Consider the following 23,432-nt stretch of genomic DNA (forward strand, 5'->3'; position numbering starts at 1 on the left):
TAATGTCTCATTATTTATTAAAATACTTGTTTAAACAAATGAAATATAAGAAAATACATCTGATGTTGCCATAGATCATTTGCATACACACTGAGTTTACAGCACAGACTCTCCGGAGACCATCATACATTACAAAAATAGAGCAAACCTAATTTAAAGTGGACTGTCCTTACAAACAAAAACTTTTCAAGGTATTACACACACAAAAATTTACCTTTTGTGATTTTCCATGGTTTTTATGGACATTTAACTCTTTAAAACAGAGGTTCTGTCTCCCTCCACACACAACCTCTCTATCCCTCTTACTTGATCTTGAAGTAAAATCATAATGTAAAGAAGGGTGATGTCATAAATCCACGCAACAGGGTCCCAAATAGACAATCAACTTGATTTGTCTTAAGATTCTGAAACCACAATATTTTACATTTCAAATAATCCAGTATATGATAACGCAAAGCATTCAGTGTGTCACTGATTTGCAGGGACACTTGTAAAATGTTTTATTAAATCTTGATCAGAAATAATGTATAATCCTCAAGCACACAAAATACAGATACTCACAACATAAGCATATCCTCTCTCCCCCTTCACTATAAGAAATTCATGAAGAATTTCTTTGCACAAAAAAAGGAAAAGATGCAAGGAACAAACCATAAAAAAAAGAAGAAATAACATTTCCTTCAGTTTAAGCTGATCTTTGCCCTTCGCCCAGAAACCATGAATTCAAAACTTTTCCCCATACATCCCAACTTTAGATAGGAAAAAGTTTTGTTTACCACCAGTTCAAAAGTTTAAGCAAACCTCCAGCTTTCAAGTAATACCTGGAAAACTGTTAAAAAAATTAAGTCCTGCACAATAGCAGACATTTTTAGATTTTTCTTATTTGAAGAGTTGTATGTATCAGGATAACTAAAAATTCCCCAAGTCAATTTTTCAAATAAAATGAGAGTTGAAAATAATTGATCTCGGTGTTTAGGAACATGTTGGTAGGAGGCAGTTTGACCTAGAGAGGTTGAGGCGAGAGGGAGAAACAGGAATAGTCAAATTCATCTATATAAAAAATTAGTAAACTTAAAAAACGTTATTGTTATAAACACTATCATGAGTTTCTGGCGAGATCACAATTGTACTCAGACTTTATTCTTGTGGTTTCTATGCCATCATCACAGGAAAAACCTAATGGTACCATAGTAATTACCTTATAATTTGCAGTTGCCTACTACTCCATATATTAAAACACAGCAAAATGGACAAAGTGTTCCATATTCAGAGAATGCTCATTTGTCTCAGAGGATAATTACTTCCCCATTAAATCCTTTTATATCATAAATCTGAATCAAAACCAACCTCAAAGCCAAACCAAACAGTTAGAATAAGTGTTCCACAGAGCAGTACCAAATGTGGTAATGTGACAACTGCCAGCTACTCAACAAATAAACTTGCTGAGCTTATTAGGATATGCAGTTTAATTCCCAGTTTATACATGCTATTTTTTCTGTTCATAATAACCACCTTCCAAATTTGCAGCACAGCACTGAGTTTCCAGGGATAAGACAACCCACAAAGAGTGCAATAGCAAGTGGACATGACTAAACTTACCAGCTTTATTTTGGTTTATAAGAAGAGTGCACTGATGGGAACAAGATTTCTTTATGAAATGCAATACCTTGCCTGCAGGAATGGAGGCATATAACAGCTGGAGGAATGATGTCACACACATGGTATTGTAGTGGGTGGGACACCCTGCTTAGGGCTGGGATTTTATCTATTACAGTTCCAGTTTTGAAGTTGAAAAAAAAATGTTTTCTTATTTTTGAGGACATTTTCACAATAGGAGTCTGGGCCACTGGTGTAAGACCATAAGCCACTGGAGTCTTATGGCTCTTATATTGGAGAGGTATAAAACATACATGGAAGAGCATTATCTATTTGAGCACTTGTGGAACTTCTAAATAATGGGAATCTTGTTGAGGCTTCACTATTCTGAACTGCTAAATACAACATTACATTCTGAAAATGAGTATAGGCAATATATTCAGATCAAAGCAAAACAATCAGGACAGGAAGCAGGAGGATGGTTATGCTACTCGACTAAGAATAAGGAAAAAATAAACAATACAGTTGAAACATTTGCCAATTAGCATTGTTTACAGGATTTAAAAAGAAAAAAAAAATTACAGCTATGCTTTGAATTGTATACATCTTTTCTCAAATCATTCATGTTTAGTTGCTCCCAGAACATATCCCATAATGCAATACTTCCAATCCCCATCTTTTTAATTAAGAGACGCTGCTTTGGCCTCCACATTACTATTATACAGCTTCTCTGCTTCAAAACATGCAGTTCATACATTTTACAGTTTTACTGCCATAGTCGATACATTCTGGCCCAATACACTCACAGCAGGCATTGTGAAACCACCGGTATTTTGATGCTCCCATGGACTCACAAGAGATCTTGCACTGATGTATTGACATGCAGTCATCAAAATAGACCACAGTGCACATGTTTTCTAAACAAAGGGAGAAAAAATTTAAAAAGGTTACTTTAGTTAAGTATGTAGCTGTCAGATGTTTGAGTGCAAGTCATTCAAACTACGTGCCACAGGGGAAACAGAAGGGTGAGGAGAGGAGAAGAGGTGAGAACATAGGGCCTGCTCTATCAGCCTGGATACTTTCTTCATATTGTGGCTCTAACCCCCTTGTAGGTAGTACAGTTGTCTTTACTTCTATGATCATATACTATTTCTCAAGTACATGGTCATACCACTTTTTGCACATTACAAAGTGCACATTGTAAAATGCAGAGTGGATAAGGCAGGGCTACACAGGAGCCCTTGCCTCAATCACCGAATGTCTTGGGTGCGCCTACATTGCAACTTGGATCATGCTTGCCAGCACAGGTAGACAGACCCGCCCGGACCCCATGGATATATACTTAGGCAGCTAGTCTGAGCCACCACCTGTGCTACCTCTGGCTCCACTGTTATTTTTGCTATTCTAGCTCAAACAAAGTTAGTGCTTGTCTATCTATTCACACTGGGAAGTGCCCTCCCAGTTGCAGTGTAGATGTACCCCCTTTAAAAAGCCTGGTTTTCATGAACTCTGCTCTACACAGTACTGCAAGATGCTGCAGATTTATATTTAGGATTATACAAGAACATAAGGAATATTGTATTGCTTGAAAGACAATACGGTCATGGATTCCAATACAGTCCAACTACATACATGAGGGAGCAGAGATAAGATTGCACATGCAAACCTATTTTTGGCATTTCCGGAGTTGAGTGCTTACCTGTGCAAGCTAGAAGTATTTTTAATAGAATTTTTGTGAAATACCAAGTCTGCAAAGTGCTTTAACAGTGATTTATCATTTAAACAGATAATACATAGATCAAAGATCAGATTAAAAAAGGCAAGTAATTTAGTGGAGATATATATAATCATGTTTCATTAGTTCCATCATTTCTCTATTCTACAGTATCTTAGTACCACAGACTACCAATCCAGTTTTTAGCTGAGAAATTGTTAGATTACTTCCTGCTGATGCCTATACCAATTCCAACTCTCCCATTTGCCGCCTTAAATTCCATGCTAAGCTTCCTTCTTGGATGCTCATAGCATCATCTCTAGCCTTCAATCTGTTAATCTTAATCCCAGCTGCAAGCTTCTCTTTGCAGCATCCCCGACAAACTCACTCTTCTTCAGGGGTGAAAGTAAGTCCAGTGACTTACCAGTACGCTGGGGCCAGCTCTGGCCCCCGGAAGGGGTGGGGCCTAGGGCGGAAGGGGCGTGGCTGACGGAGTCAGAGCCAGTCCCAGCCCACCCTGTAAGGTAAGTGCCCCCCCACCACTGGGTAGCAGCAGCAGCCCGGGGCTCTGGGGGCTATTCAAAGGGCCCGGGTCTCCCCTGCTTCTACGGCCCCAGCCCTGTAAATAGCCACCGGAGCCCTGGGGAAGCAGCGGGGCTCCCGTGGCTATTTAAAGAACCGGGGTGGCAGAGGCAGCTGGAGCCTCTGGGCTCCGGGGGCTATTTAAAGGGCTCAGGGCTCCCCTGCTTCTACCGCCCCGGCCCTTTAAATAGCCACCGGAGCCCCACCGCCACTACTCCAGGGCTCTGGCGGCTACTTAAAGGGCCGGGGCGGTAGAAGCAGCGGGAGCCCCGGACTTTTTAAATAGCCCCCAGAGCCCCGCAGCCCTACCCCAGGGCTCCAGCATTGGGGCTCTGGTGGCAATTTAAAGGGCCTGGGGCTCCAGCCCCTTTAAATTGCCCCCTGGGGAAGCCGGGCCGCCCCAGTACAGCAAACTGGCTCTTGCCGGTACGCCATACCAGGGTGTACCTGCTTACTTTCACCTCTGCTCTTCTGGCTTCTCTGTGCCAGGGCTTAGTGAAAGCTTACACTATCTAGCAATTAGACTGAGGTTTCCAGCTCTGCTGTGGAGGGGCTAAATACAAGTAGGAGATCAATTAATGGGGGATAGCCATTTCCTAGTCAGCAAATCATCTCTAGTACTAAAATAATTTTGGGCAAATGTGTAAAGGCACATGCCAATTAAAGAAAAAAAGGAAGTGATGGATTAAAGAGACATCCCAAATTCTAAGCTATTATTTTATATATATTTTTAATGGATGACCTTCTGTGAGTGAGAGACACAAGCTTTCGAGCCTACATAGAGCTCTTCTTCAGGTCTGGGAAACATACTCAGTGTCACAGCTAAACATAAGGTGGAACAGATTGTTTACCATAAGTAGTTAACATATATTTCGAGGGACCATTCAAGGTGAAGTGGTTGGTTAACACCCCACCAGTCATAGTGGGAAAAAGAAGGGGGTGCAACTGTGGGGTTTGTTAATGGGTTACAGATTGTTGTAATAAGCCATAAATCCAGTGTCTCTAATCAGTCCATGATTTTTAGTGTCTAGCAAAGTTATGAATTTAAGCTTCCAGGCTTGTCTTTTGAAAGAGTTTTGCAAGTTTCCTTTGAGGATGAGGACTAATAGGGCAGGTCTACACTACAAATTTACATTCGCACAGCTGCACCGATGTAGTACGTCTGGTGAAGATGCTCTAAGCCGACAGGAGAGCGCTCTCCCCTCAACTTAATAACTACATCCGTGAGAGGCAGCAACTAAGTCGGCGGGAGATCTCCCACTGACAGCGCTGTCTGCATATGGGGTTAAGGTCAGTATAACTACATCGCTCAGGGGCGTGGATTTTTCACACCCCCAAGCAACGTAGTTATACCAAAGTAAGTATGTAGTGTAGACCAAGCAATAGAGTGATCACTTTGTGAAAAGTGTTCACCTACAGGTGAGAGGGTGCTTTTATTTTTTATCATTTTCCTGTGTGAGTTCATTTGAGACTGTAGTGATTTTATTTAGTTAATGGGCCACTTCACCTTGAATGGTCCCTTGAAATACGTGTTAGCTACTTATGCTAAACAATCGTTCCATCTTGTATTTAAATGTGATACTCTCAGTATGTTTCCCAGACCAGAAGAAGAGCTCTATGTAAGCTCAAAAACTTATCTCTCTCACCAACAGAAGTTGGTCCAATAAATATTGCCTCACCCACCATGTCTCTCTAATATCCTGGGACCGACACAGCCACAAACACCACTGCATACATTTATAGATTTGTTTGCTTAAGTCCACATAATTCTTAATATAATCAACATTTCTCCCCACTCCAAAAACAAAGGTCATGTCTCTTGGGAAAAAGCAACCAGCAGCCCAGCACTTTTGAATAACTACACTAAAACTAACATGCACACTAGGGAGGAAAGATCTTTGTTTCCAGGATACAGATTTCAGTTTCCCATTTGCCAGTGATTTATTAAGAACTATTAAGAAAAAGACAATTTTTACAAGTTATGGTAGCTCTACTGACATCATCCTTAATCCATACCAAATCATAGAAGCATTGAACTGTAAGGCTTGAGAGGTTATTTAGTCCATCCCTTTGTGCTGATGCAGGACCAAGTATACCCTCACTAGTGTTTGTCCAACCTGTTCTTAAAACCTCCAATCACAGGGATTCTACAACCACTCTTTGAAGCATATGCCAGAGCTTAGCTATCCTTATAGTTAGAAAGATTTTCCTAATATCTAACCTAAATCTTCTTTGCTGCAGATTAAGCCCATTACTTCTTTTCCTACCTTCAGTGGAAATGGAGAACAATTGATCGCCATCCTCTTTACAACAGCCCTTAACATATTTGATGACTTATCAGGTCCCCATTCAGTTTTCTTCCCTCGAGACTAAACATGCCCAGTTTTTATTAACCTTTCCTCATAGATCAGGTTTTTCTAAACCTTTTATCATTTTTGTTGTTCTCCTCTGGACTCTTCTCCAATTTGTCCACATCCTTCCTAAAGTGTGGCGTCCAGAACTTGACACAAAAAGTACTCCAGTGGAGGCCTTCCCAGTACTAAACGGAGTGGGGAAATTACCTCTTGTGTCTTACAGATGATACTGCTGTTAATACACGCCAGAATGATATTAAGTCTTTTTTTTGTAACTGTATCACATTGCTGACATATTCATTTTGTGATCCACTATAACCCCAGATCCTTTTCTGCAGTTCTGATGCCTAGGCAGTTATTCCCCACTTTGAAGTTGTGCATCTGATTTTTCCTTCCTAAGTGTAGTACTTTGTGTTAGTCTTTACTAAATTTCATCTTGTTGATTTCAGATAAATTCTCCAACTTTTCAAGGTCCTTTTGAATTCTAATCCTGTCCTCCAAAGTGATTGCAATCCCTCCCAGCTTGGTGTCATCTGAAAATTTTATGAGCATCCTCTCCACTCCATTATCCAAGTCATTATAAAAATATTTAATAGAACTAGGTCCAGGACAGACCTGTATAGGACCCCACCAGATACACAATCCCAATTTGACAACGAGCAAAGACAACTCAGTCTTTCAACTAGTTTTGCGCCCGTCTTTTATAGTAATTTAATCTCTAGACCAGGGGTCGGCAACGTTTGGCATGCGGCTTGCCAGGGTAAGCACCCTGGCGGGCCGGGCCAGTTTTATTTACCTGCTGACGCGGCAGGTTCGGCCGATCGCGGCCCCCACTGGCCGCGGTTCACCGTCCCGGGCCAATGGGGGCAGCGAGAAGTGGCGCGGGCAAGCGATGTGCTGGCCGCGGCTTCTCGCCGCCCCCATTGGCCCAGGACAGCGAACCGTGGCCAGTGGGGGCCGCGATCGGCTGAACCTGCCGCGTCAGCAGGTAAATAAAACTGGCCTGGCCCGCCAGGGTGCTTACCCTGGCGAGCCGCGTGCTGAACGTTGCCGACCCCTGCTCCAGACCATATTTCCCTAATTTGTTCATGAGAATGTCATGTGAGACTGTCAAAAGCTTTACTACAATCAAAATATAGCACCTTTACAAATAATGGAGTTGGACTTGTTTTCCTCCTTACTTTGACACTGCAGATTTATACTTAAAGAGTGATAAAGGAGACCTAACACTTAACAAAATGTACAATTTCAAAAATGGTTATTTCTCAGGAATGGGAAGCTTTTTGTTTGAGTTAGCTTTTAATAGTCCTAGTCACCAATTCCTTGCTCCAAGGAGACCAAATCATCTGTGAATACATATTTGGATCCTCTCCTCTCCTCTGCATTTGAAAATCTCTCATAACAATAGAATAAAGAAACAAACAAGTTGTCTCATGCAGAAAAAAGAACAAAGCAAGCACACTGTTTTTGCTACATCATTGACGCTCTCTCATCCAGCATTCCAAGAGCAAATCTTTGTTCATGTATGACAGGCGATGGAATTCTGCCTGTTGCTTCTAGCAAGTTCAGGAGCCCTTATCTAAAATGATTATTTCTTGGACTGGTGAAATGGGGCCATGTAAAAAAAGTTACACCTACATGTTCACAATATATTCTGGAAAATCTATTTAACTGTTATCAATTTCAAGAACCAATTATGTAAAACATCCACTTGATTGTCTCACTGTAGATAAAAGGATGTTACTTATTTCAGTAACAGTTTTCACATATGTCAAAAAAGGAATGTGGAAGAGAAAGTTCTCAGGGGAAGAAAACACTGCAGATAAATAACTCATTATCTCAGAAAATGAAGATTTTTTTTTTTAAATTCAGAATAAAGGGAGGTTTGTGTGGCAGAGAGAATAATGTACAACAAAGTCTGAATTCAAAGTAATCAAAACAGGAGAGCCTCATGCTTCCATCAGCATGTTGTCACAATCTTCATGTTTTCCAGTGCAAGCAATAATTATAAAAGAACTACACTACAGAGTACTTTGGGAAGTCACAAGTTCAGAGCACACCACGTCTGATGTGCAATATTTGTCTTTAAAATCTTATCTATGAGATGAAAAATTCTTCTGATCCTCTCCAAGCCAAACTTTATTTACAGCATTGCCAACAAATGAAAGAGACACAATACATTTCTCGTAAGAGAAAATAATTAGGTAGTCATATACAGTGCTTTTCATCAGTAGATCAAAGCACTTAACAAAAGAGATAAATATATTATCAAAATAAACCAGTATACAATTTTCTGGTAATTAAGGATGATAAAAGAGAGACCTAGTTCAACATCCACCTGTTGTATCTAGTAAGCTAGATACACTGTTGGTGACAAACTCTCTTCCTTGGTTGGCGTTCCAGAAGAGGGTGAATTCAGAGCCTATCCAGAGAGTAACCAATGGTTAATGTAAAGACACCCTTCCCTGCACTATGGATTTTGTTTCATCAGCTGCCAAAAGATACTCTGCTATCCTTCCTCCTGCTGCCAAGATTCTGTCATCACCTGTGACAATTAAGTTCATTCTAAAAACTGCAAGTTCTGAGCTCTGAGGCCACCAAAAAGGAGTTTAAGCTAAATATGTGGAACAAAAAATGTGATTCCCAGAAAAACAGCCTGAAGTTGTGACTCAAGAGTTGACAACCCTTGGTATGAACAATTACCACTGGTTCCAGAAGTTCAAAATAATATCTAAAGTGTCAGAGTCAAGTTGGTGAGGAAATCAGCAGCATGGTAACAGAATGTGATTTTAAAGTCCAATAGCTCGCAATGTGCCAGGGCTAGAAAGGAAGAGAAGTTCCAGCTTCCCAAGTGATATAAAGCAGTCACTAGCCCCAGTGGTTCATGAGGTATCTGTCATTACAACTCTCAGTGGTCCCTTGGGCTAGTGATACTATTTTCAGTTCTAGATGAGTACTGAAAAAGTAAGTCCAACACCTCAGACAAGTTTAGTTTCAATCTCTGCATAAGCATTGTATGGAATCAAAGCAGTCAGAGAGGCTGTGGGAGAACATGGCAAGTGTAGTTTTAGGCAGGGCCCATTCCAAGTTTTGTGGGACCCTATACAAAATAACGTACAATAAGCTGGGTCCCATCCACCTCTGACAATCCCCTCTTTCAAACCTCTAGTTATTGACAACACACCCCCAGCTCCAAAGCTAGGGAAAAAGTGGAGGGGGCATATGGAAGCCAGCATTGCTCCTTATGGACAACAAATAAAAGAGTCATGGGTAGAAAGAGGATATCTGGGCCGTACCCTCTTAGCATGCAATGCTAGTGCCAGATGGCAGGTGTCCACAGAAGGAAGACAAACTGAGCAGAGAGGAACTACAGCATGCAAAAAGCCCAAATGTCTTTCTAGTAGCCCCATTACAATTGTTAGCAGCACTAGTAGTGGGACTGATGGATATTTGGCATCCAGGGCCCTAGATATGCAGGGCTTTATGGGATTCCATAGGCTTAGTGGACTGAAGAGCATCGCTGACTGTAGGATATGTTGGTATTTCTAGCAGAGCATTTTTCTTGTAGATGTTTTAGCTTGAAACAATATGGCTGTTGTTGGTTAGCCTATGCACTGTCCTACTTATCTGGTTTTGAGAGTCTGAATACCATGTATATGTATTTTGTAGTACTTGTGCTTACACAAGCTGTATGAAAGCCTTCCTGCACAAATTACATATACTGTGATTGAGCATATTATCTGTATGTCCATACTGCCCAGCAGTTTCTATTCCTCCTCCAAGTACATGATGTTGGAAGCAATTTTACACCTTCCCCATCTACAGTCACTGAAGATCTCAAAAGGATTAGATCTGCTCAAGTTTCTTAACAATAAAAAGTTCACTTTTATTTCTGTGCTGAATTCCTACCATAGCCTGTTAATAAAGGCCACTGAGTACCTATTTCTAAGTTTAACTCAATTGTCATTCTTGGAATTTAGCAGTAGCATGCTGATCTTTGAACCTAATATTGAATACAATGTTGCTTATGGAATAGGCAGTCTCATGAAATAGACAAAACAACACCTGGATTTTGGACCTTTCCCACTATGAATAAAATGCAAATTGTTATTAGAACAAGTTGCCCTTTTCATAAAGTCTTGAGAAAATTCCCCCCCCGCAAAAAAACTCCAACTTTTCATCCAAAAAGGCAGCAAGTAAAATTGACAAATGCCTTCCCAAGTTACAAACATCAGAGTTACAAACTGACTGGTCATCCACACACCTCAATTGGAACAGGAAATATGCAATCAAGCAGCAGCAGAGAGCAGCAACAACAACAACAAAAGCAAATACAGTACAGTACTGTGTTAAATATAAACTACTAAAAAATAAAGGAAAAGTTTACAAAGAGAGTTGACAAGGGAAGGAAACTGTTTCTGTGTTTGTTTCATTTAAATTAAGATGGCTAAAAGCAGCATTTTTCTTCTGCAAAGTAAAGTTTCAAAGCTGTATTAAGTCAATGTTCAGTTGTAAACTTTTGAAAGAACAACCATAATGTTTTGTTCAGAGTTACAAACATTTCAGAGTTACGAACAACTTCCATTCCCGAGGTGTTTGTAACTCTGAGGTTCTACTGTATAATTCACATCTTTAAATATTGTACTGTGTGCACATATGGCTTTCTGCAGCTTACCATTTAACATTGTTACTTTCATTATTCTAAAACCAGAGAGCAAATATTTTAATAATGTCAAACACAGATATGAAGTAGATGTTTTCTGACCATATGGTTTCCTGCATCTGGAATTAATTTATTTTCTTAATGTTCCTTAAAATCAAAGGAAATTAGAAAAGTCTCTCTATGAGTTCCATTTAATGAAGAACAGTCTTGTTTAGAAACAAAACTAGGTCAGAGGTTCACACTTATATGGAAATGCAATAGGTCTCTATCAATTGTATTCCTTTCCTTAGTTAAATAAAAGAGCCAGCACAGGAAGACCAGCACACAGTTACCAACAGTCAAATACAGCACTGCTTATAGATATGACTAATAAATCAGACGGTATTCCTCTTTAAAAAAAATTAAGTGTTAAGAAATCATTTAGATGAGACGAAAGAACAGTGTAAGAAGTTTCTCTAAGTTTCATGGGAGGGTGTCGGAGAAAATATCATAAATTCTGTTTAAAAAAAATCAACCGGCAAAAAAGGAGTCTCTCAGCCCCCCCACTATTGTCACTACAACTGAATTTGGCATCATTTCCCCCTGGCAATCAATATTTTATCATCCTTCCTCCAATCACATACATCCCCTGAATCAATGCCATCAATGCCAATAAAGAGATAACACTCATTCAGATCTACAGTTAATCCAGTATTACCTGGAATATCATTCTGTCACTCAAAAAGCAAAAGAGTGTCCTGTGGCACCTTTAAGACTAACAGAAGTATTGGGAGCATAAGCTTTTGTGGGTAAGAAAGATGCATCTGAAGAAGTGAGGTTCTTACCCACGAAAGCTTATGCTCCCAATACTTCTGTTAGTCTTAAAGATGCCACAGGACCCTCTGTTGCTTTTTACAGATTCAGACTAACACGGCTACCCCTCTGATTCTGTCACTCAGATGCTCAAAACATGCCATCTTGGAGCCACGAGTTTAACCTCTATTCCAGATCCCGCAGCAAAAACACCAGCTCTCTGAATTTTTCCTTTCTAGCTCTTTAAAGCTACATATTTAAAACTGTTCCTGCAGCCTACTTTTGTATTACTATGGGATAGATTAGGTGTAGTTCCTGATCTGAGTCTGATTTTCTCTGAGTCAGAAGAGGCAATTGCTTCAGCTTCTGACAGCATTTTACATTATCCCACCTAGAGTGGTGTGAACTGATGAAACCTCATATATTGGAGGGGGAATTCCATGTTGACAAATTGTTTTATGGTTCATTTCCCCCCCCCCAAGACTGTCATATGCTCCTCCCTTTGCCCATGCTGTTGTGTTACTCCCCCTTTGTCACATTGTGACAGAAATTACACCAAACTCTTCAGGGCAGGGTCCATATCTTTTATTTGTACTTTAAGGAGGCTAGCGCACTTGAGCATAGTTAATAAAAAATTGTTGTCCTTTTTAGGGCCCCTTCACAAAGGTAACAGTAAAAATTTAGCCTTTAGACAACTAACTGTTACCTTTGTCGCTGGAGTATGGTGTGTGGACAGTGTTGCTTGGAACAGAGACATTCTGGTGCTGCGGCTGGTTAACTGTTTCTAAAAATGACACTAGATTCTCATGATGTGACAGTTCTTCTGCAACAGGGAAGGAAACAATATTCCAGTTCAGCTGAGTATCCCCTTCTGTGAGTGCCCGGAAGAGGGAAGGGATTGGTTCATGCAGCTCCTCTACAGTGCTCTTGGAAGTTGGAGGGGTGTCACTGTAGTTGCGAGGATTGCACATACCTGCAGAGGAATGAAAAGTGTAAAATGAAAAAAGTCATAAAACTGTTTCCTGTCCGCCCCCAGGAAGGGCAGCATTTAGAAATAAAATTAATTTTTGTAAAAAAAAAAAGGGGGGGGGTTTGAAATCCTGACCCCCAATAGTATCAGTGGAAATACTTCCATACACTTCATTAGGGACAGTATTTCACCCATTGGGTTTAAGATCTTTGCAGTGATGCACCAAAGTTTTAAGTGAGATGCCTTGCAACACTGAAGTACATAAATGAAGACACCACAAGAACTTTTGTGCACAGCACTCTGCTTCCCTTTCTCCATTACTGTTATGAAAAGTTTAGCTGAAGCCGTTTGTTTTGTTGAACAAAAATACTACAATACTAGAATACCAGCATCTGAAAGAAAACAGATATTTATTTACATTAGTATGATCAGAACTTGAAGAGTTTATCCAAAACCTAAGAGCCAGGGTGAAAAATACTTATAATGCCACTTCCCTAAAGCCAGGCCTCCCGGAAATGAAAGGAACACATAATTGTTTACTGTGTATTACAATTAATACAATATTCATGTCAACATTTTATGTTGTTCTTTCTCTTGCTTTTGTTTCATCTTTACTCCACGTCTTTCTTTTCTACTTGAGATCATAGTGCACCTCTTCCTCAGTGCTTTCCAGTCATTTTCCTCTTTTCTTTCTTCCCCATACACCTGCTCATCTCTCTTTTTCCTTGCACTATGTTCTCTGGCTCTGCCTCTATATTTTCTATCTTTCACTCCCCCCATTTCCCCAGGCTCTCAATACCATACTTATGCTCTCTCCCACACCCTCAACTCTAACCTCCCCCATTTATATTATTAATAATTCATATATAGAGCTTGAAAACATTGCCAGACATCTAATGGCCAGAACTTCCTTGACTTTATGAAGGTGTTTGATGCGGCCACAGAAAAGCCTTCTGGAAGATCCTGAGACACTATGGAATTCCAGCAAACATTGTTAATGTGATATACACTTTGTATGACGAATCTGCATGCTGCATCAGCACATGGATCAGTGACAGGGAATGATTTAAGATTGCTACTGGCAAGGTTGTGTACTATCCCCACTTCTCTTCTGCATGGTCACAGACTTTGGGATGAGAACAGGAATGGCTGCTGCCTAGTGCACTCGTATTGTCTGTGCAAGATATAAGCGGTGAGACTTAGATACCAACTTGGATGGAATGAAAAGACTCTCTGTGAGCATAAAAGCAGAAGTGGACAAAGTGGGACTTTGTATCAGTACGCAGAAGACCAAGATCATGGAAAGAGAATGAAATGCTGCCAACACTGATGGATGTCTGATTGGTGGAGAAACGTATGAAAGAGTTCACAACTTCATCTATCTTTGAAGTACAATATCTACTAATGGACAGATCATTAAGAAGTGCAGGCAAGAACTGGCAAAGTCAGTGGATCTTTTTCCCATTTGCCAAACATCTATCAGAGTAAGATGAAAAATATACACACTAAAATGAGATTGTACAATGCAATTGTCCTCACAACACTACTGTATGCCTCAGAAACACAGCAGATGGTGGAAGTACACAACAGGAAGTTCATTGGAGAGATTGTGTAACCAATGTGGAAGTGTTGCACCACACAGGTCAGCAGAATGAGGACTCAATACTCAGACAGAAATGGTTACAGTGGTTTGGCCATATCATCAGGCTATGTTGTGGCAGAAGCACAAGGTACATCTTAGATTGGATCCCACCTGGAGGGAAAAGAAGAGGTGAAGGACAAAGAATGACCTATTGCAGGACAATCAAAAAAGATGCTGCCACAATGGAGACAACTTACGGTAGAGTCAAACATCTTGCTCTGGACAGACAGCAGTGGGAAAAATGGGTTGCCACATGTGCCATTAGGCACAGGAGATTCTAAAGCTAAAGCTAAGCTAAAGGCCAGAAGACAAACTATAACAAGGGGACCCAGTGTCCTTCCTTTTATCAGCAGACGAGAAAGGGAAGGGTGTTTAAATTTCTACCAATGTGCTCTCCCTGGACCCTGCTTGGGGACTCCCCATTTTGTAGCATCCAGATAGTAGGTATCTGAAAAAAGTGAAGCTCTTCTTGATTGCTCTTCTATGAGCCACAGACACTCCCTCACTGTTCCCTGACTCCCAACTGCTGCAAGGGTGGTAGGGATCTATGCTGCTTCATCGCTATCCTGGCCTCCATTTTTTAATAAATTCCTTTTGATTCCTTGCTCTCCACAGTCATTAGCTCTAGGAGCTACCTCTACTGCTGCTCAGAGCTCACCCAAGCAGCAGCATGAAATAGACTCAGTTGAGGACAACCATGAAGCTATCAAGAGAATTCTAAATAGCACCAGTGAAATTGACCAAAAACTTTTTAATTCCACTCCTGCAGCTGCTGCAGGGCAGCAATCTGTGAAACACTAATCTTTCTCGTGCTGCTGTTGTATCTGTTTAGTTTTTGTTGGAAGCTTTTCTCCACAACCATAAGGGCTAGATGTATTTTTTTTTTAATATTAAAACTTACATCTTGCAGAAAGCAGTAAGCATGGACCCACTAAATCATCCTACCCCCCCAGATTAATGGACTTTCCAAGGCTGAACATGACACAGGAACATGCTTTACTATTCTTACACTTCACAAGTGTCTCCCCCATTCCGCCCCCCATGCAGTTTTCATACAAGATCTGAATGTTATTTGGGCTTGCCGCAACTAGAAATAAAAATTCTTATTAGTCCCTGGGAGTTAACAAAAATTAAGGTTATATATTGAAAAGCCCACTAAAAGTAAGGACAAAAGTCACAATGAAAAAAAGCCAAATACCAGTTCAATCATTACCAGTAATGTGGTTTTCAGTTCCAAATTCATGTGGCCTCCTAGAGCTGGAAATTCTTTATGATCCTGGAAAGCTAAGCATTACAACTGTTCAGCAGCATTTGCAGGACTTGCAGGACTCAACACTCTCATGTTGAGCTGAAAGCATCCCCTGCTGAGCATGGGTGCCTCAGTCATCAATTTCTGCAAACCTGAAGCTTTCATTTAAGAAGTTAAATTTCTAGTCCCGTGGTTGCAAAAATAATCTTCCAACTATGAATCTAGTTTAAGTCTAGGTATAGTTCTCTTTTTGAATCTGCCTACCAACAACTGCAGTGCCTCTGCTGTTGCTGATACGTGGCAAAACTACAAGCAAAGTGAAGTTTTGATAGTTAATTGGCCAGTTTCAAAGTGGGCAGTCAAAACCCAATGACCAGAGCAGAACAACCAACGATCATTTCCATTTCATGCTATTGCTTGGGAAGCTATAAGCAGCAGTAGAGGAGGCAGGTGCTGTAGCTATTCATTATCTTCAATAGAGGGGAGAACCAATCAAACAGAAGCTGTGGGGAAGGTAGAACAATGGAGACTTGCCCCTCTCACAGCAGCCAGGAGGATCTTGAGTGAAAAGAAAGGAAATTAATTTTCCTTTCCAGCATCCAGAGGAGGGTTGAAACTTCTAATATATCAGACACCTATAAACATGTGGCTAATATAGAAGATGGAATCCCTAAGCAGAGTCCAGGGATAGCGCTCACTAGTAGAAGCCTTAGCTACAAGCACTGGGCTTCTTGTCAGGGCTTTATCCTCCCCAGCCTCACTGGTGGAACACTCACCCTCATCTTCCATACCTGTTTCTGGATAGTAAGTTTACTCTTCTGGCTAGTAAGCATCTGGTAAAGTTTTAGAGTATTTGTTTCTAGCTCTCAGGGTTCACAAGACAGCAAGCCTTAAGCTCCACTGTTTGTATGATATTTCTAACGGCACTTTGTAGTTAGTACTTCCACTGGATCACAAAATGTGATAATTGAACACTGTTGGTGTACTAAGTTCCTCTCAGGTGACAAATCAAGGGGTTGTCCATAATCTAAAACAGAATTAGCAAATCAGTTATCATGACATTAAACAGAATAAAATCAGGAATACCACAGATAATGTAATCAAGTGACCCAGTAATATCTACTTGCTTATAATTAGCTATTCTGCTCCCATAATGTGCTATTTATTAAAATATTTAATATAGATCCTGCCCTGAAAAATTTACAATCTAATTACAGAAATGATGCAATGAGCCGTAGTGGTAGGTAATAAATAATGAACTTACCAACACAATCACAGCACTCATCCCAAAGTGTGCCTAGGCAAAGCATGCACTCTTTGCAACAGGAACAGTTTCCTTCGCCAGGTCGGCATTGACATAGCTCCTGAAAACACAATACATTATGTTGGAGCTTTCTGAGATGTAGAATACTAATAAGTTATGACAATTCTTCATCTAGCAAGCATTATTTCTTTGCATTTACAAAGGACTATATTTACTATTTTAGGTTTCTTTAAGGTCAGGATATCATTTTTATCAGCAACTGGGATACTGAGCATTTAGAACAAAATCATTACACGTAGGAGAGAATGTACCTACCATTTCTCCCATGAACACCTGGATTTACAAACTCTCTGCAGAGCTAAGTGAATATTTTTGCATCCTGGGCATGGTGTTCTAAGAGATTTTCTCTTTTCAAAATAGAAACGTGTGGTTTCTAAAATGTAACTTCTCTCAAACAACAAATAACTATAGGCAATATATGCATATTCATAAACCTATGAAATGTTCACACAGATGCTTCATCCATGGATTCTGATAGCAACACATTTGGTGCAATCGCTTGAACCCAAGATTTGTGTACAACTTCTAAGTTTACTTATACAATATTTGATATTTGAAAAAGGTCACTAGATTGTCACCATATTTTAATAAGCTCTTGGAAATATCTCTTTGTTGCCCTGCAGGCTATTTTTAACAGCAATATTGTTTGTTAGACAGAGAAAAGACAGATATGTGGTCCAGACCAGCTTTTGATAATGACTGAGAGACATAACTTGTCCCTTGCCTTTACAGATGGCAGTGGTATTTTTGCTATCACAAACACACTATGATTTAGCTGAATAATTTATGGAAATAAAGTATTTAAATAATCAAATAGCACATTAAAGTTTATCAGAAGGATTTTGTATTCATTATTATTTCTTTTATAATAGAAAGTTAAAGGTGATCTACATAGGAAAAATGGGTTGTGCTTTTTTGGGGAGAGGACTCAGGCATTTTTGACACGTCACCTAAGCCTGAGAGCACTGGCTGAGCTGTCCTACTGAAGGAAAAGTGCTCACAGAGTCTCTAAGTATGGAAACACCTTTGATGTATAAAGGAAGCCTGGAAAAATAAAAAGTGTTCCGCTTATTTTATTTATTTATTTTACATTAGAAACTTGCGGTTTAGTTAATCTGCTTTTACTGAATGACTGAATGGTTGGCTGGTTGGAGAACACATATAAAATTAGATCACAGCGCAAGGTGAAAGCTGAACAACTGAGAGGGGAAAGGTCTTTAATTCAGATGGTCTAAGGCCTGGTCTACACTAGGCGTTTATGTCGAAGTTAGCGCCGTTACATCGAATTAACCCTGCACCCGTCCACACCGCGAAGGTATTTAGTTCGACATAGAGGTCTCTTTAATTCGACTTCTGTACTCCTCCCCGACGAGGGGAGTAGCGCTAAATTCGACATGGCCATGTCGAATTAGGCTAGGTGTGGATGGAAATCGACGCTAATAGCTCCAGGAGCTATCCCACAGTGCACCACTCTGTTGACGCTCTGGACAGCAGTAAGAGCTCGGATGTTCTGAACTGCCACACAGGAAAAGCCCCGGGAAAATTTGAATTTGAATTCCTTTTCCTGTCTGGCCAGTTTGAATCTCATTTCCTGTCTGGACATCGTGGCGAGCTCAGCAGCACTGGCAACGATGCAGAGCTCTCCAGCACTGATGGCAGTGCAATCTCAGAATAGAAAGAGGGCCCCAGCATGGACTGATCGGGAAGTCTTGGATCTCATCGCTGTGTGGGGCGATGAGTCCGTGCTTTCCGAGCTGCGATCCAAAAGACGGAATGCAAAGATCTATGAGAAGATCTCTAAAGACATGGCAGAGAGAGGATACAGCCGGGATGTAACGCAGTGCCGTGTGAAAATCAAGGAGCTGAGGCAAGGCTACCAGAAGACCAAAGAGGCAAACGGACGCTCCAGATCCCATCCCCAGACATCCCGTTTCTACGAGGCACTGCATTCCATCCTCGGTGCGGCCGCCACCACTACCCCACCACTGACTGTGGACTCTGAGGATGGGATAGTGTCCACGGCCGGATCCTCGGACATGTTAGCGGACGGGGAAGATGAGGAAGGAGATGAGGAGGACGAGGCAGTCGACAGCGCTCACAACGCTGATTTCCCCGACAGCCAGGATCTCTTCATCACCCTTACAGAGATCCCCTACCAACCCTCCCCAGCCGTTACCCCGGACACAGAATCTGGTGAAGGATCATCCAGTAAGTGTTGTAAACATCTAAACATTTATTTGTAACAGAACATGAATATTAACAATTTAAAAAATGGGTTTCTCATGATTAGTTTGATTAACTTTACGGTTCAGTCATGGGCAGTGCAAGTATTGAAAAAAAATCTAGCAATGTCCGGTTTTGCATGATTGTCCTGCCCAAGCCGCTCTACTGTTTAGTCCCTGCTACTGCAGCTACAGTAACATGCGGTCTATATGTCCGGGGATGGAGCAGAAATCCTCCTGGGACATCTCAAGGAAGCTCTCCTGCAGGTAATTTGAAATCCGCTGCATTAGGTTCTTGGGGAGAGCGGCCTTATTGGGTCCTCCGTAGTAGGACACGTTGCCGCGCCACGAGACTAGCAAGTACTCCGGAATCATTGCTTGGCACAGCATGGCGGCATACGGCCCTGGTCTTTGGAGGCTTTCCCGGAGCATTCTCTGTCTGTCGCTCTCAGAGATCCTCATGAGGGTGATGTCGCTCATGATGACCTGCTTTGAATGAGGTAGGGGAATGTTAGTGTTGGGACTGCTTTACCGTTCCTTTACAGAACTGTAACCGCTGGTTTGCAGCCACGCGGTGGAGGCGGGAGAGGGTCAGCCGAAAGGGATCGTTCCCGGGGACAGCCGCGAGGGTGTGGGACAGGAGCAGACTTCCTGCTTGCTGGATTGCTGGCAGCAGGGACCGACATTGATTTCAATGTGAAATGAGGCCATTGCTACTATTAAAGTTTTAAGCTGCCACGAATCTACGGCTTACCATGTCTGCGTGCAAGAGAAATTCCGTTGTCCTGACACGGTTCTCAAATGTGCTCTGCAAAACCCCAGACACTGAATGCGAAGGCCGAGAATTCGACCTTGTGCTGAGTGCGCATGTGATAGGTGCTGTGCATGGTCCTGTTCACAGAGAAAGACTATGTTCTTTGTTCACAACTACATTTATCTTTCTGAGGAATTCACTCCCTTTTTCCCATTCCCACAGCCCCATCTGCGACTGTCTCACAACCTAGCCTGTCATCACACTCCCAGAGGCTAGGGAGGATTAGGCGTAAGAAGAAGAGGACACGGGAGGACATGTTCTCAGAGCTTATAGCCTGCTCCAGAGCCCAGGCAGCACAGCAGACCCAGTGGCGGGAGAACTTGACCCGAATGCACCAAGCCAACATGGATCGGGAGGAGAGGTGGCGTCAGGAAGACCAGCAGGCGACTCAAACCCTGCTTGGACTACTGAGGGAGCAAACGGACACGCTCCGGCGCCTTGTGGATGTTCTGCAGGAACGGAGGCAGGAGGACAGAGCCCCGCTGCAGTCCATCTCTAACCGCCCTCCCCCGCCACCAAGTCCCATACTCCCCTCACCCAAAGTGCACAGAAGGAGAGGCGGCAGAGTCCCTGCTAACTCTCACTCCACCCCTGCAGAGAGCTCGAGCAGCAGAAGGCTCTCATTCCCCAAAGTTTGACAAGTTCTTTCCTTCCCGCCTGACACAAGCCCCCGTCCAAGTTTCACTTCCCAGTTCCATGTGTAGTTGATAATAAAAAATATGTTTCTGTTAACTACTGTTTCCATCATGTTCTTTTGGAGGAGGGGGGGAAAGGGGGTTGGTAATTGGACAGGACAGTCACCTTTGGCAGGGTACATAGTCGGGGGCAGGCACAGCAGCAGGGCACATACATAGTGCAGTGATGCAGTGACTACTTACCCTGGTTAGTCTGCGAGGTTGTTTTCATGTTATGTGGTGGGGGGAGGGTTGCTCTGTGACTTTGTGGCAGGGGAGGGCAGTTAGAGATCTTAAGCGGCGGTCCTTAGGCAGGATCACAGAGCCACACAGCAGGGGATCTGTAACCGTCCTCCCCCTGCCACTAAGTCACATAGACCCCCCATACACACAGTCCCTATCAGGAGGGGTGACAGGCTCCGTTGAAACAACCATCCCACCGCAGCGGAGCCTGTCAGTCCTTGAGTTTAGAAGCTGCATTCGCGCGACTACACTACACCCGCTCCGCACCACAGTCTGCGTCCCAGTTTTAAAAAATTCCCGCGAAAACAGTATTAAAGAAAACGGTGTGCTTTAACAAAGTAGAACTATTTTTATTTTGAAACGTGTGTTGGAAGTGGGGTGAAGGGGGTATGTAACTGGATAGGATAGTCAACATGAACTGGGTAAAGAAACGGGGGCAGGTTCGGCTTCTCTGTACACAAACTTTAAAGTCACAGGTTACCCTGCTCACTCAGGAACTTTGCTTTCAAAGCCTCCCGGATGCACAGCGCTTCCCGCTGGTCTCTTCTAATCGCCCGGCTGTCTGGCTGTGAGTAATCAGCAGCCAGGCTATTTTCCTCAACCTCCCACCCCGCCATAAAGGTCTCCCCCTTGCTCTCACAGAGATTGTGGAGCACACAGCAAGCTGCTATAACAATGGGGATATTGGTTTCGCTGAGATCACAGCGAGTCAGCAAGCTTCTCCATCTCCCCTTGAGACGTCCAAAAGCACACTCCACCACCATTCTGCACTTGCTCAGCCGGTAGTTGAAGAGTTCTTTTTCAGTGTCCAGGGCACCTGTATAGGGCTTCATGAGCCAGGGCATTAGCGGGTAGGCTGGGTCCCCGAGGATGACTATAGGCATCTCCACATCCCCAACAGTTATTTTGTGGTCCGGGAAGTAAATACCTTTCTGCAGCCGTCTAAACAGACCAGAGTTCCTGAAAACACGAGCGTCATGAACCTTGCCCGGCCATCCCACGTAGATGTTGGTAAAACGTCCCCTGTGGTCCACCAGTGCTTGCAGCACCATGGAAAAGTAGCCCTTTCTGTTAATGTACTGGCTGGCCTGGTGTTCCGGTGCCAGGATAGGGATGTGAGTTCCATCTATGGCCCCACCGCAGTTTGGGAATCCCATCGCTGCGAAGCCATCTATGATCGCCTCCAAGTTTCCCAGGGTCACTACCTTTGGCAGCAGTACATCAACGATTGCCTTGGCTACTTGCATCACAACAACCCCCACGGTAGATTTGCCCACCCCAAACTGGTTCGCGACTGACCGGTAGCTGTCTGGCGTTGCAAGCTTCCAGAGGGCTATGGCCACTCGCTTCTGGACAGTCAGGGCTGCTCGCATCCGGGTGTCATTGCGCTTCAGGGCAGGGGACAGCAACTCACAAAGTTCAAGGAAAGTTCCCTTCCGCATGCGGAAGTTTCGCAGCCACTGTGATTCATCCCAGACCTGCAGCACTATGCGGTCCCACCACTCAGTGCTTGTTTCCCGTGCCCAGAATCGCCGTTCCACGGCATCAACATGACCCATTGCCACCGTGATGTCCTCGGCGCTGGGTCCCCTGCTTTCTGAGAGGTCTGTGCTACTCTCAGACTTCAGGCCATCACCGCGTTGACGTAGCCTCCTCGCCTGACTTTTCTGCATCTGCCTCAGGGCAACCTGTATGATAAGCTGCGAGGCGTTGAGAGCGGCCACAACTGCAGCGATGGTTGCAGCGGGCTCCATGCTCACAGTGCTGTGGCGTCCGCGCTGTCAATGACTGGAAAAGTGCGCGAAATGATTTCCCGCCGGCGCTTTCAGGGAGGGAGGGAGGGCGGGAGTGATGGACGGATGACGACAGTTACCCAAAAGCACCCTGGCCCCTTTTTTTTTTACCCAGAAGGCATTTGCGGCTCCACCCAGAATTCCAATGGGCGGCGGGGACTCCGGGAACTGTGGGATAGCTGCCCTCAGTGCACCGCTTCCAATGTCGACGCTTTCCCCGTTAGTGTGGACTCACAAAGTCGAATTACTGTCCTTAGTGTGGACACACACGTTCGACTTTGCAATATCGATTCCAAAAATTCAATTTAAGTAAAATCGAACTACTCTCGTAGTGTAGACAAGGCCTAAGAGTTGGTTTTTCATAGCAATGCAGTTAATTTAAACCTCAACAAACAACTTGGAAGGAAGTTCTTTTTGTTAAAAAATTCAATAATGCCACTCCTCCAATAAAAGCTGAGAAAGCTCCTCTGGGCCCCTCCAAAGAAAACTCCAGCAAAATCCAGACTGACAGAAACATCAGAAATATCAATTACTAAGTTAAACCAAATTAAAAAAAAAAAAAAAAGCACCACAGAAAACAAGCTTGGAACAGCTGTGGGGCCTTCTTGCTATCTTTTAAAAGAAGCAGTGAGAGGGCAGAATCCCATTTTTTTAATTCTTTACCCGTCATTGTTAAGGAATATCAAACCCTTTTGCAGAGCTACTTGAACGTATCTGGTTAAGAAAGTATTGTGGGGAGAGGAGTGTGGTTGCCACATCCTTTCAATGGTCAAGCTATCCTTGTATATATTTTCTGGTAC

The 23,432-nt window shown here is 42.7% G+C and overlaps 1 protein-coding gene across 3 annotated transcripts in view; it reads right to left on the reverse strand.

The window, feature by feature from the left end:
- Positions 1-23,432, reverse strand: part of TWSG1 (twisted gastrulation BMP signaling modulator 1) — a 48,070-nt gene continuing 24,638 nt past the window's right edge. For all 3 annotated transcript variants that reach the window (XM_034762620.1, XM_034762618.1, XM_034762617.1), the window contains 3 exons: positions 16,827-16,926; positions 12,408-12,674; positions 1-2,513 (listed from right to left, as the gene is read on the reverse strand). In XM_034762620.1, coding sequence (XP_034618511.1) covers positions 2,332-2,513; positions 12,408-12,674; positions 16,827-16,926 — 549 coding nt within the window. In that variant the 3' untranslated portion in view covers positions 1-2,331. The remainder of the gene's footprint in view (positions 2,514-12,407; positions 12,675-16,826; positions 16,927-23,432) is intronic.

The sequence above is a fragment of the Trachemys scripta genome, chromosome 2 (genome assembly GCF_013100865.1).
Source record: "Trachemys scripta elegans isolate TJP31775 chromosome 2, CAS_Tse_1.0, whole genome shotgun sequence".
In the NCBI taxonomy this organism is placed as follows: Eukaryota; Metazoa; Chordata; order Testudines; family Emydidae; genus Trachemys; species Trachemys scripta.